General features: G+C 34.8%; 1 protein-coding gene across 8 annotated transcripts; it reads right to left on the bottom strand.

The window, feature by feature from the left end:
• Positions 1-7,049: 7,049 nt before the first annotated feature.
• LOC104771855 (mediator of RNA polymerase II transcription subunit 15a-like) lies at positions 7,050-9,038 on the bottom strand. Of its 8 annotated transcripts, none has more exons than XM_087505348.1 (6): positions 8,853-9,038; positions 8,519-8,639; positions 8,062-8,400; positions 7,755-7,961; positions 7,582-7,670; positions 7,050-7,419 (listed from the first exon to the last, which is right to left on the bottom strand). In XM_087505348.1, exons 2-6 carry the CDS (start codon positions 8,609-8,611, stop codon positions 7,206-7,208), a joined length of 942 nt encoding a protein of 313 aa, XP_087361474.1. In that variant the 5' UTR covers positions 8,612-8,639; positions 8,853-9,038; the 3' UTR covers positions 7,050-7,205. The 8 variants fall into 8 exon arrangements, with proteins under 8 accessions (XP_087361474.1, XP_087361472.1, XP_087361468.1 ...); XM_087505346.1 differs by having other exon boundaries at positions 7,050-7,431; positions 8,853-9,034; XM_087505342.1 differs by having other exon boundaries at positions 7,050-7,431; positions 7,755-7,982; positions 8,853-8,992.
• Between the last annotated feature and the right edge of the window lie 2,750 nt (positions 9,039-11,788).

Genomic DNA, 11,788 nt, shown 5'->3' with positions numbered 1-11,788 from the left:
GGCTGAGCGTGACTTGGTGTAAAAGTGATTCAGGAAAGCGGCTCTACACTGTGCCCAAGTGGTGAGTGATCCAACATCCAACAGGTTCAGCCATCTAAGTGCCTTATCCGCCAAAGAGAACTGGAACAGAGTCAGCATTAGATAGTCATAGGGTACACCATTAGACATCGTCGTACTGGTCAGCCTCTCAAAGGCCTCAATGTGATCAAGAGGACTCTCCGATGGTAACCCATGGAACACGCGGTTCTGAACAAGATTGATAAGACTATGCTTAATCTCATAGTCTTGCCTTGCAGGTGCGGGAGGTTGATACGCAGATTGATTCGCAAATAGCCTATTTTGAGCATCCTCATCCCTTAAGGTGGCTTGCCTCGCGGGTGGATTCAGTACAGTTTGCTCTTGCTGTCTCTACTATTGTTGGAAGATTCCCAGCTGAGGATTGGGTGGGTTAGCCCCTGTGTTCTCTCCGTCAGCCATAGGATTGTTCTGGGCTTTTGCTCTCCGGTTCTCGCGTTCGAGCTGTGCTAATTCCTTGTTCCCTAGTATGCGCAAATCAGTTTTCTTGCTGCTCCTTGTATGCATACACCTGAAACAAAGAAATAAAGCAGCAAGAACTCGTTAGTAACTAGAATAAAGAAACCTTAGACTAAACGTGAATCTAAAATTTCAAAGGCGACGTTTTGGTCCCCGACAACGGCGCCAAATTGATCAGAGTTCAATTAAAACCCAAAGCACACTCAACCACGATCAAATGGTGTCGTCGTAGTACTTTAGGGACGAATCCACAGAGACCAAGCAATGCACTTTGAAACTATTTAGACCGATTATAGCTAAAGCAATAAAAAGATTGTTTTTCTAGTAACCGAACAAAACAGAAAATAAATAAGAGTTTGTAAAATTAAGAGAAAGTATTGGGCGCAGGGAATCAATCAAGGGTTATGATCACGAATTTGGGTGATGGATTGGGATAGCTTTAGGAACCGTTCTTGAACTCAAATCTCAAATATAAAACCAACCTACTGTCGCAGCATTAGTTTTCTATGCAAGGAATTGAATGAACCCTAAGCCGTCATTTGAATCTAAACAATCCTAGCAAGCAATAAGTTCAAGTTTGATTTGTTCACAAGGTGCCTTAACTTCAACATTCGTTGGCTAGGATCACCTTGCTCACCTATGTTCTTTTAAGTAATTCAACAACACTTTTGATGCCAAGGTGAATTAAACCTAAGATCTTAAGCTAGGTAGCTAATCTAGTTTAAGCAATAAGAACAACAATAGATGAAGAACACAATAGATCAATCCCAAATCTAACAACCTAAATCAATAAATCATAAAACCCCCTTTTGAAACCCGAAACCCAACAGAGAAACTACTCAGACATCAAAATCAAAGCACAACAAAACAAGGATGAAGAAATCATAATTAAATTGTAAGAGAAAATATTAGGGTTCAGAATTCTTCTCCAAAGGGTTAGAAAGGATAAGAGATCTTCTCCCAAGCTTACAAGTGCTCAAAAACGGCGTAGAGTAAAAGTTGTTTTTCTAGGGGTTGAGCCCCGTGCTTAAATAACAAAATAAATCCCTAAAAAGTCGGTTTAAAACGAAAAAGGAAAGATTGCGTCGGGGACGAGATTGGTCGATCTCACGAGGATCAGTCGATCCAGGACGTATTTCTGCTTTTATTCCATCTGCCTTCTAGCTCGATCAGTTTTCAACCAATTTAGCTCCAGATACATATTTTCATCCCCAAAACGCTCAGATTCCTCTAGAGTCACCTAGGACCTGTAAAGACTCACAAAATACTAAAAAGACTCTAAAAGCACACTTGGACCTAGGAAAAGAATCAAAACAAACCTAAAAACTATAGTTAAAACCCTATAAAATGCAGACACATCATAGCCATACTAGAATCCTTGGCTTGGTAATCCCCTTGGGTTTGGTTGATGACTAGTTGTGACTCGCTAAAGACTTCTAAGTTTTGAGCTCTGAACTCTCGAGCCAATGTCAGACCTGCTATCAGTGCCTCATACTCTGCTTAGTTGCTCAGAAGTTGCATCAACTACTCGCGAAGCTATCTCTTCTGTTGGAGACGTAAGAAGAAGGCCGAGACCAATTCTTCGAATGTTGCTAGAACCGTTGACATAGAGCTTCCATTCACTGTTTCTTGTCCCTTCATGGATCATCTTCACCTCTTCTGTCACTTCTAGGTTCATGTTTGGTGCAAACTCTACGACAAAATCAACCAACACTTGGGATTTTATGGATGTGGTCCGTCTGTATACAACGTCATATTCTCCGAGTTCAACTACCCACTTAGCCAATCTCCATGACACCTTTGGCTTGTGGAGTTCCGCTTTTATAGGAGATGAGGTCACTAGCACGATAGGATGGAGTTGATAAGTATGGACATAGCTTCCTTGCTGTTGTTATCAATGTAAGCGCTAACTTCTCAAGATGGATGTACCTTGTTTCAGCTTCTAAGAGAGACTTGCTAAAATAATACACTAGATATGGTTTATTCCCTTCTTCGCGTGCAAGCTTGTCAATGTGAGTGCAACTCTCCAAAGGCTTGAGTAGCCACCAATACTCTCCACACTAATGAGGAGGACTGGCCAGGAGAAATGGAGAGAACTGTAGCCATTTTCGTGATCAAGGATGGTATTACTTCTCGCAAACCCGATGCAAAATTAGTCTCGTAAACGGCAATTTCGTCTAACCAAGCATCTGTCACCCACTCAGAAGGTTAAGGACATCTTAGAACCACGTTGTAAACTCACTTAATGTCAAAGATGCTATCTTTGGTTAAGACTATCAGGGGGTTAACTTCTAAACAGCCACCATGACTCTTAGTTCGACATATTGAACTATGCACGAATGAAGTGGCCCCACCTCTTTGTGGCACCTTGAACTTGTCAAGAGTGTCTTTCGCTGGTTCGGTGCTTCAACTGCGAAGTTCGAAAGGTGGAAGTAAACGAAAATTGGGAAATGCAGCAAGTGTCCAAAAACTATTTAAAAAAAAAAATACAGAAAAACAAATGTGTTATCTACGTTTCTCAACAGAGGAACTTAACAAAAAATTCAACAACGGCTACCCAAAATCACGACAAACCTGCAATAGACAGTGACATTAGTGACAAAAAATAAGAAGGTGGAAGGGAACAAGCACCTCACACGACACTTCTCAACAGTCGACAATAACACTCAAGTCTTGTAAAGTCAAAAAAAATATTTTGACATAAAAAGTTTATTGATAGACAACCAAAGAGGACAAACAGTGAGTTGTAAAAAAAAAGAAGACACAATTCATTTTTTACCTCAAAATTTTCTACTGCTATAAGAAAATGAATTTGGGTACGCCAAGGTAAAAAAAAAAAAAGACAGTGTCTTTGCCTCTTCAAAAATCAAGAAAAAGATAAGTGGTGAGTGCTCGGTTAAAGGCTAAGATACACGATCGTACCTTCATATGGGCCTCCTCAAAGCCCACGGCCCCGAATCAAGTTGCCATTCGGTACCGTGATTAATTAGTGGGAAATCGTTTAAAAAGTCTGATTTGCTCTACTTTTTCTCATAATAATAATCACTAGGGATATTGACATGCACGTCCATGCAGGGTTTTTTTTTTATCAATTTTTTTATCTAAAATATTTGGTATTTCATACTTCAGAGTTGTGTTAGTGAATTGTATGAGTAATACGCAACATAAAATATTGAATTGTTCAGATTGGGTTTAATATTATCAAACTTATTTACATATAGATTTTAACTCAATGAGTATGAATACCAAGATATTGTTGATGGATCGAAATTTTATTTTATATGAAAGTTTTATAATATTTTTATCTTTTTGTAAAGGATAGGAAGAAAAAGAACTAAAACGACAAAAAAAAAAATCTTTTTTACTCATGAAATCAATTGAAAAAAACGATTACCCTACAGATGATTATCCATCAGCTGTTTATTCCTTCATAGCACAACAAACAATACAAAACATAGGTTCCATCATATCACAACAATACAATACAAGACCTAGATTTAGCCAATTTTGGGAATAACTTTTGCTGTTTTCAGTCTCCATCATATATTCTCTCTCCTCCATTGAGTAACCAGGAGCCGTGTTGAGTGATATATCATGGTTTTTGTGGTTTTTAACCATGATATAAGGAGTCTTTTAGTGTCTTTTCATTTGTTTCTAGATTGTTTTTGAGTCTTTACAGGTTTTTAGCATGAAAGGAGCAAAGTGGAGCAGTTTGGATCATTTTGGAGCAATAATCTAGAGAAAATCAGCTTGGAGTCGAATATGAGAGAGGGCATCGATCGACACTAGAGAGCATCGATCGACACCCTTGTTGCCAACGAGAAAAGAGCCAAATTTGGAAGTTTTACAAATCTGCCCCAAAGTTTTCCATAATTGCAAAACAAGTCCCTGACGTGTTTTAGGACATATAAATAGTGTTTTTAGGTTTTCCAAACCCTTAAGTTTTATTCTATCAAGTTTTATTTTTCCTGCAACCCTGTGAGATTTTGAGAGCTTTGGAGAGAGAGAGAGATCTGCTTTGAGAGAAGAATTTCTTGAACTCCCTTTTACTCTTTTAATTTCAATTGCTTATTATTCAGAAAGATGTTTTGTTCTTCATTGATTATGTCTGAGTAATTTGTTTGTTAGGTTTAGGGTTTTTCACAGGGATTTTATGAATTATTAGATCTGTTTATTTAGGATTCATTATCTTTCTAGATCTTCATCTTAGGTTGTTCTTCATATTAATTCTTGATTGATCACCTAGAATTAATACCTTAGGAAAATAAATTGATATGAGAATATGATTGATTTTCCTGATAAAACCTTTTGATGAGCAAAATTATTTCTTGCAAAGAGATTTGATTTAATAATTTTGTGACCAATCTAAACCTGTTTTTATTGCTGATTTATTACCTAGAATTTTACAAAGAGATTTGGATTTTCTGGTTTTAAATTTAGATATTATTTAATATTTAATATTTTGCATTGCTATTTAATATTTAATATTTAATATTTAATATTATTCAATTTAATTATAGAGTTTTATAATTATGCTAAACAAATTAAATTGAATTAAAAATAGCAATGCAAAATATTAAATAAAACTGTTGTAAATTCAGATGATCAAAAAGCTAGGCCTAGGGAATTTCTCAGGAAATTATGAAATATTAAATCAATCAATTTTGCTCATCAAAAGGTTTTATCAGGAAAATCAATCATATTCTCATATCAATTTATTTTCCTAAGGTATTAATTCTAGGTGATCAATCAAGAATTAATATGAAGAACAACCTAAGATGAAGATCTAGAAAGATAATGAATCCTAAATAAACAGATCTAATAATTCATAAAATCCCTGTGAAAAACCCTAAACCTAACAAACAAATTACTCATACATAATCAATGAAGAACAAAACATCTTTCTGAATAATAAGCAATTGAAATTAAAAGAGTAAAAGGGAGTTCAAGAAATTCTTCTCTCAAAGCAGATCTCTCTCTCTCTCCAAAGCTCTCAAAATCTCACAGGATTGCAGGAAAAATAAAACTTGATAGAATAAAACTTAAGGGTTTGGAAAACCTAAAAACACTATTTATATGTCCTAAAACACGTCAGGGACTTGTTTTGCAATTATGGAAAACTTTGGGGCAGATTTGTAAAACTTCCAAATTTGGCTCTTTTCTCGTTGGCAACAAGGGTGTCGATCGATGCTCTCTAGTGTCGATCGATGCCCTCTCTCATATTCGACTCCAAGCTGATTTCCTCCAGATTATTGCTCCAAAATGATCCAAACTGCTCCACTTTGCTCATTTCATGCTAAAAACCTGTAAAGACTCAAAAACAATCTAGAAACAAATGAAAAGACACTAAAAGACTCCTTATATCATGGTTAAAAACCACAAAAACCATGATATATCATTAAGTTTATGCATTTTTACTTTTACAGAGACATGTGAATGTGAAACGAAATAAAGTGGCTTCTTGTAGAAGAAATTTGCTAATGTAAGTAATATGGAAGATGAAGAGTTTCAACATTTCCAAAACTATTCCACTTTTACTCTCTTAGCCTTTTTTGCTGTTAGAGATTGAGTGATTGACGAATCATATGTATGGTGGAACGATCAAGAATTATTATTAGTTTTTTACTATACTAAGAATTTACAACAAGTGGGTTTCTTGTATCACACAAGTTTTAAGAACTCATCAAATCCAAACTTTTATTTCGTCTTATCTAGCTTTGGTGGTAGTTCGATTCTAGTGCTGATTCTGTAAGGAGGAGACATGTGTATTTGCAACAATTTATATTTACTTTTTTAACTAATTTGAGAGAAATTGAAACGAAGACGTTAACGAAAATCACAATGGAGATAATGAGGTGCAGTTGGGGCTATCCAAATCGGTTTTAAGTCGTGGTACTCTGATAAGAATGAAACTATGAAACTCTCTTTCTTCTCCTCTGATACACTGTTTTACAAGACTAGAGCCACCGGCACATCACCAATTCATCAACTCTATCTCCCAAGCAACACATATGTCACTTTTACAATTCACAAACAATGCATAACCCTTTTCTAAAACCATACAATCATTTATATACAAAAATGTCTAAGAAAGTAACCCAGCTCTTCTTTTAAACCGGTTCTCTTCTCACATGTTCCACACGTGTTTGTCTTCTTCTTCACATTATGCAGCTTATCATACTCGTATTTGGATACTGCATTTTCTTCGGTGGACAATTTTTTTTTTTACTCAAAGATTTGATATGTGTACTCGTATTTTTAGTGTTACTATTGTTAGTTTGTTTTTATAATGATTATTGTTTCTAGTGTTACTACTATTCAAAATTTCTTGAGTTAGGTTGGACTTAATTATGTTTAATCATCATTGACCGTGAAGATTCTGCTTGGGTTTTAATCACATGTTTTATACAATTGATTTAATTTTAGATTCTAATAAGTACTTTAAAAAACCTTTCTCCTACAAGTCCAAACACTTGTCAGTATTTTTTGTTTTTACCATAGACCCAAAATAAGTATAGCATGAAATTGTTTACTTGGTTGTATTAATTAACAAGTCCCATAGTAGCATTTAAATACAAGATGCGATATTCTTTTATTAATAAAATATTAAATATTTAATTTTAAGAAATTTAAATGAGTTGGTCATGAGTGGAGATGGTTAAGGACTTCCATCAGATTCGGGAAGTGGCTACATGTTTCTCCCAAGTTCCGAATTTTGAGCTGAAAGTTCCACCACCAAATTGCTGTGCGTACTCACAAATCACTGCCCGAGCACAAGCGTCCCATGTCTTGGCTATGTCTTTGAGCGACATTGGCTGTGACAAACTTCGTAGCAATATGTTGAACCTTGCCATAACTTTGGACGAGAGGTCCTCGTTCTTTTTGCTGTTCAAGAAACTAGATCACGTTAAGGTTAATAAGATGATGCAGTTTCTTATCTACCGACAGGATTTTGGACAATTTTTAACAATATGGTAGATGTTTGCTTGACTCGGTATGAAAGAAACATGTATCTAATTACTTAAAACTGAAGGATCGTGCTTGTACCTGATTTCAACCGGGAGTATGTCCAAAATAGATGGAGAGACGTTGGGGTAGCTACAAGGAACCAGCAGACGCAGTGGTCGAAGAGGAAGCTGTGATAGAGGCAGAAACATACTTTAAAAGGGATAACAAAAATAATGTTTCTAAAAATGTTATAACGAGATGACCATACTTACCATTTGTTTTGACGAGAGATGAGCCTTCAAACCTTTGCTGAGGGAAACAGCTATAAACGAGAATTTAATTGTTGTTCCTTCACACTCTTTGCTTGATGTTACTTTCTCACTAGGATCAGCAGCATCTTCATCATCACTAATCTCAACGACTGTATCTATCAGCCGCTGATTTATTTCCTTAATTTCCTCCAAAAGGGCGTGCTCGGTCTGCAGTCCAAGATTGAGAGTCTTCAAAATATCAAAACTGAAACCTTTATGCGTCCAAATTTTTAGATATATCTAAGGGAAGTGTAACTGAAAACTGTACCTCAGTTCTTGCCTTATTTCCACCACAAGTCACAGTAGATGCCATACCTACCAAACCAGCAAACTGCTTGTAGTTATCACCAACACTTCCTCCCAGTGAACCAACGCTCAGTGGCATTGCAGTTATGTGACGTTTCATTTTTTTCGTCGCCATCATTCCGTCTTGCGTCATGAAGTCTCTTGCATGGAGACGACATTTAGTCATCGCAGCCAAGTCTTCGCCAACTGAAGCTCTCGAACCGTTTCCTGGAGCTGAACCAGCTATCGTATCAACCATGCTTACAACCGATCTAATGTCACTTACTGCAGAAGAAAGTGCTTGTGGCGAGCTGGACTTCACCTGAAAACAACCAAAAGCATACATCAAGTTCAGAATAGTGTTTCAACGCCAAAAGAGGAATGGCAGCTATGACACTGCCTTGTTGCAAATACCCTTCAAAATCAGTAATGTTACTTACGGCTCTAATAAGGCGTTCGATAGGCAGCTCATCAGTATTTCCATCAGGACTAGTAAGCTCCTCTCGCCATTCTTCTCCATTTTCATTCCCCATTGTATCTAAATTATAAAAGCGAGTTCAACTGCGTACTAAACTAGTTAGAGAAACAACAATTATCCATAAAAGGATCTTTCTACGTTCTAATGCAATTCGATGATGAAAAAGCAGATCCGTGAAAAGCACGCAATGAGATAAGAAGAAGAAGAAGAAGAAGAAGGAAAGTGTTCGATGCTTGGTTTCAACAATATGAACTCTTCTAAAAAGCAACCAAACGAAACTCGAAAAATTTAACAACCTTTAAGCGAAAGCGAATGATTTTGATCGGGAAAATCTCGCTTTTTAATGAATATAGAAGTTTTTTTTTTTGCTATATGAATCTCTTGCTCTGTGTTGTTCTAGCTTGTTGTGATATTTTTGTGTTGTGATACCGTCTCTGTTTATATAGGCGAGAGATGATGATCTCTGCTCTGCTTTCTCATCTTCTTCTTCCAACCACTCCACGCGCTTAAGACCTAGATTTAGCCAATTTTGGGAATAACTTTTGCTGTTTTCTGTCTCCATCGTATTCTCTCCTCCATTGAGTAACCAGGAGCCGTGTTGTGTTTATGCATTTTTACTTTTACAGATACATGTGAATGTGAAATGAAAAAAGTGGCTTCCAGTAGAAGAAATTTGCTAATGTAAGTAATATGGTAGATGAAGAGTTTCAACATTTCCAAAACTATTCCACTTTTGCTCTCTTAGCTTTTTTGCTGTTAGAGATTGAGTGATTGACGAGTCATCTGTATGTGGAACGATCAAGAATTATTATTAGTTTTTTACTATACTAAGAATTTACAACAAATGGGTTTCTTGTATCACACAAGTTTTAAGAACTCAAATCCAAATTTTTATTTCGTTTTATCTATATTTGGTGGTAGTTCGATTCTAGTGTTGATTGTGTAAGGAGGAGTCATGTGTATGTGCAACAATTTAGATTCACTTTTTTTTACTAATTTGAGAGAAATTGAAACGAAGACGTCAACGAAAATCACAATGGAGATAATGAGGTGCAGCTGGGGCTATTTTTGCTGGTTAGTGGTTGTGTTATTGATAATGAGGTGCAGCTGTGGCTAACTCGCTATCCAAATCGGTTTTAGTCAGCCTTACATGGATAGGAGGATCAGCACTAATGTGACTGATTAGTGCTGATTGTGTAAGGAGGATCGGAGTCATGTGTATGTGCAACAATTTGGAATTACTTTGTTACTAATTTGAGAGAAATTGAAAAGAACAACGAAAATCACAATGGAGATAATGAGGTGCAGCTGTGGCTATCCAAATCGGTTTTTAGTCGTGGTACCTTATTTGGATTATTGCATTTTCTTCGGTGGACAAATTTTATTTTTTTTACTCAAAGATTTGATATGTGTACTCGTATTTTTAGTGTTACTATTGTTAGTTTGTTTTTATAATGATTACTAGGTAATGACCCGCCTGATGTACGGGTTTAAAATTTTGTAAATAAAATAAAATTTAATAAAATATATTAAAATATACTCTACAATATTTATAAATTTTCTTTTTGCTACAATACACTGATTTATATGCATATACAAATCTTTTATGTATGTTACCATTAAAAGTGTATTTTTTATACCTAGGTATACTGTATGCTACAAATATATTATTTACCACCACTTAGAAATTGTCTATATGAATAAATTAAGCTAACTATTATACGTCTCTTTACTTTCACATTTGCATAGTTTTTTTAATCACTAAAATTGTTGGTTCAAAAATCATTTCAAATAAAAAATAAATAAATAACATCACAATAGTATATGACCAACCATGTAAAGAATTTCGGTTCTGCCCTCCTCCCTTATGGAAAGAATCTTGCGTCCAAACTCCTCCACCATAGAGAGAACCTTGACTCTGCCTTTTTCTCTTGGGAAGATAACCTTACGTCCAACCTCCCATACCTTTCTCCCTTGGAGAGATAACCGTGCGTCCAACCTCCTCCACCATAACAAGAACCACGGCTCTGCCCTTCTCCTGTGTGGAGAGAACATGTTCACGTCTTTTAGCTATCTCAAAGTGGTTTGCTCCAGCAACCAATGAAACTAAAGACCATTTTCCAACGTCACAAAATCTTTTGATAGTAACTAATGTTAAATTTCCCAATGTATTCGTAAAAGTTTTTTTTTTGACACACCATGATGTAGCCTCTGTCTCCAAGCTCCTATGGATCTATCAACAATGATTTATGTTTTTCCAATCTATATATGTTTGTTGTAAGTTTGGGTTTGATTAGCCTATTTTATCCAACCATTACATTGATGACATTTTCCTCTTTATCTCCATTTGAACGAATGGTGACAATTATGTTTGCACAAAGAAAAAGGTCTATGACCAACTAATCAAGGTTGAAAAATTAGAAGAAACTTAACTGGACATAGTTAAGAAAAAATAGAAAATTATAAGCACGGTAATATATAAATCTCAAATAATTCAAAGATGAAAATATAAATTAAATAAGACAATCTAAAACTATTACAATAATTTTTAAAATACAGTATTAGAAAAAGAAGATGCATATATTAATCTTCCATTTTTTGGGTCAACATATTAATTTTACATATTCCAACCTAAAAAAGGAGAACGTAGGAGTATATTTTAGTTAAAAAAAAAATAGGAACATTTGTCTTCCAATTAAAAAGTTTCACCAATAAAACAAAGTTGAAAACAATATTTTTTAATAAATTATTTAAATATGAGACGATCTATGTCTATATAGAAGTGAGTACTTACAAAATTTAGAATTAATATTTTACTGTATATTTTTGTTAATCTTTTTTTCTATTTTTCTGTTGAATTAATAACTTAAAATTAATAATAAGTAAATAATATTATAATTTCGAATTTATTATATATATATATACTTATAATCTCCTTATAATTATTTTAAAAAACTTGGTATTTTATTATAAATTCTGTAATTTTTGATAATTATCTTTTTACATTATTAATATTTCTAAAACAAAATATTTTATTTTTGTTGTCATCAAAATTCCTCCTATTAAATATTCCTCCTAGATGAGGACCCGCCCGATTTGCGGGTTTAAAGTTTTATAAATTCTATTAAAATTTGTTCTACGTTATTTATAAATTTTATTTTTGTTATAATACACTGATTTATATCCATTTACAAATATTTTATGTATGTTACCATTAAAAGTATTTTTTTAC

The sequence above is a fragment of the Camelina sativa genome, chromosome 20 (genome assembly GCF_030686135.1).
Source record: "Camelina sativa cultivar CO46 ecotype springtype chromosome 20, ASM3068613v1".
In the NCBI taxonomy this organism is placed as follows: domain Eukaryota; kingdom Viridiplantae; phylum Streptophyta; class Magnoliopsida; order Brassicales; family Brassicaceae; genus Camelina; species Camelina sativa.
Note: the sequence above shows the minus strand (reverse complement) of the source record. Positions and strands in the feature narration are given on the sequence as shown.

Coding starts and splice junctions, on each gene's coding strand:
- LOC104771855 (XM_087505342.1), bottom strand. CDS start 8,611: ATGGGGAATGAAAATGGAGAAGAATGGCGAGAGGAGCTTACTAGTCCT. Junction 8,401..8,518: donor TCGAACGCCTTATTAGAGCC/GTAAGTAACATT, acceptor GGTTGTTTTCAG/GTGAAGTCCAGCTCGCCACA. Junction 7,983..8,061: donor GAAATAAGGCAAGAACTGAG/GTACAGTTTTCA, acceptor GATATTTTGAAG/ACTCTCAATCTTGGACTGCA.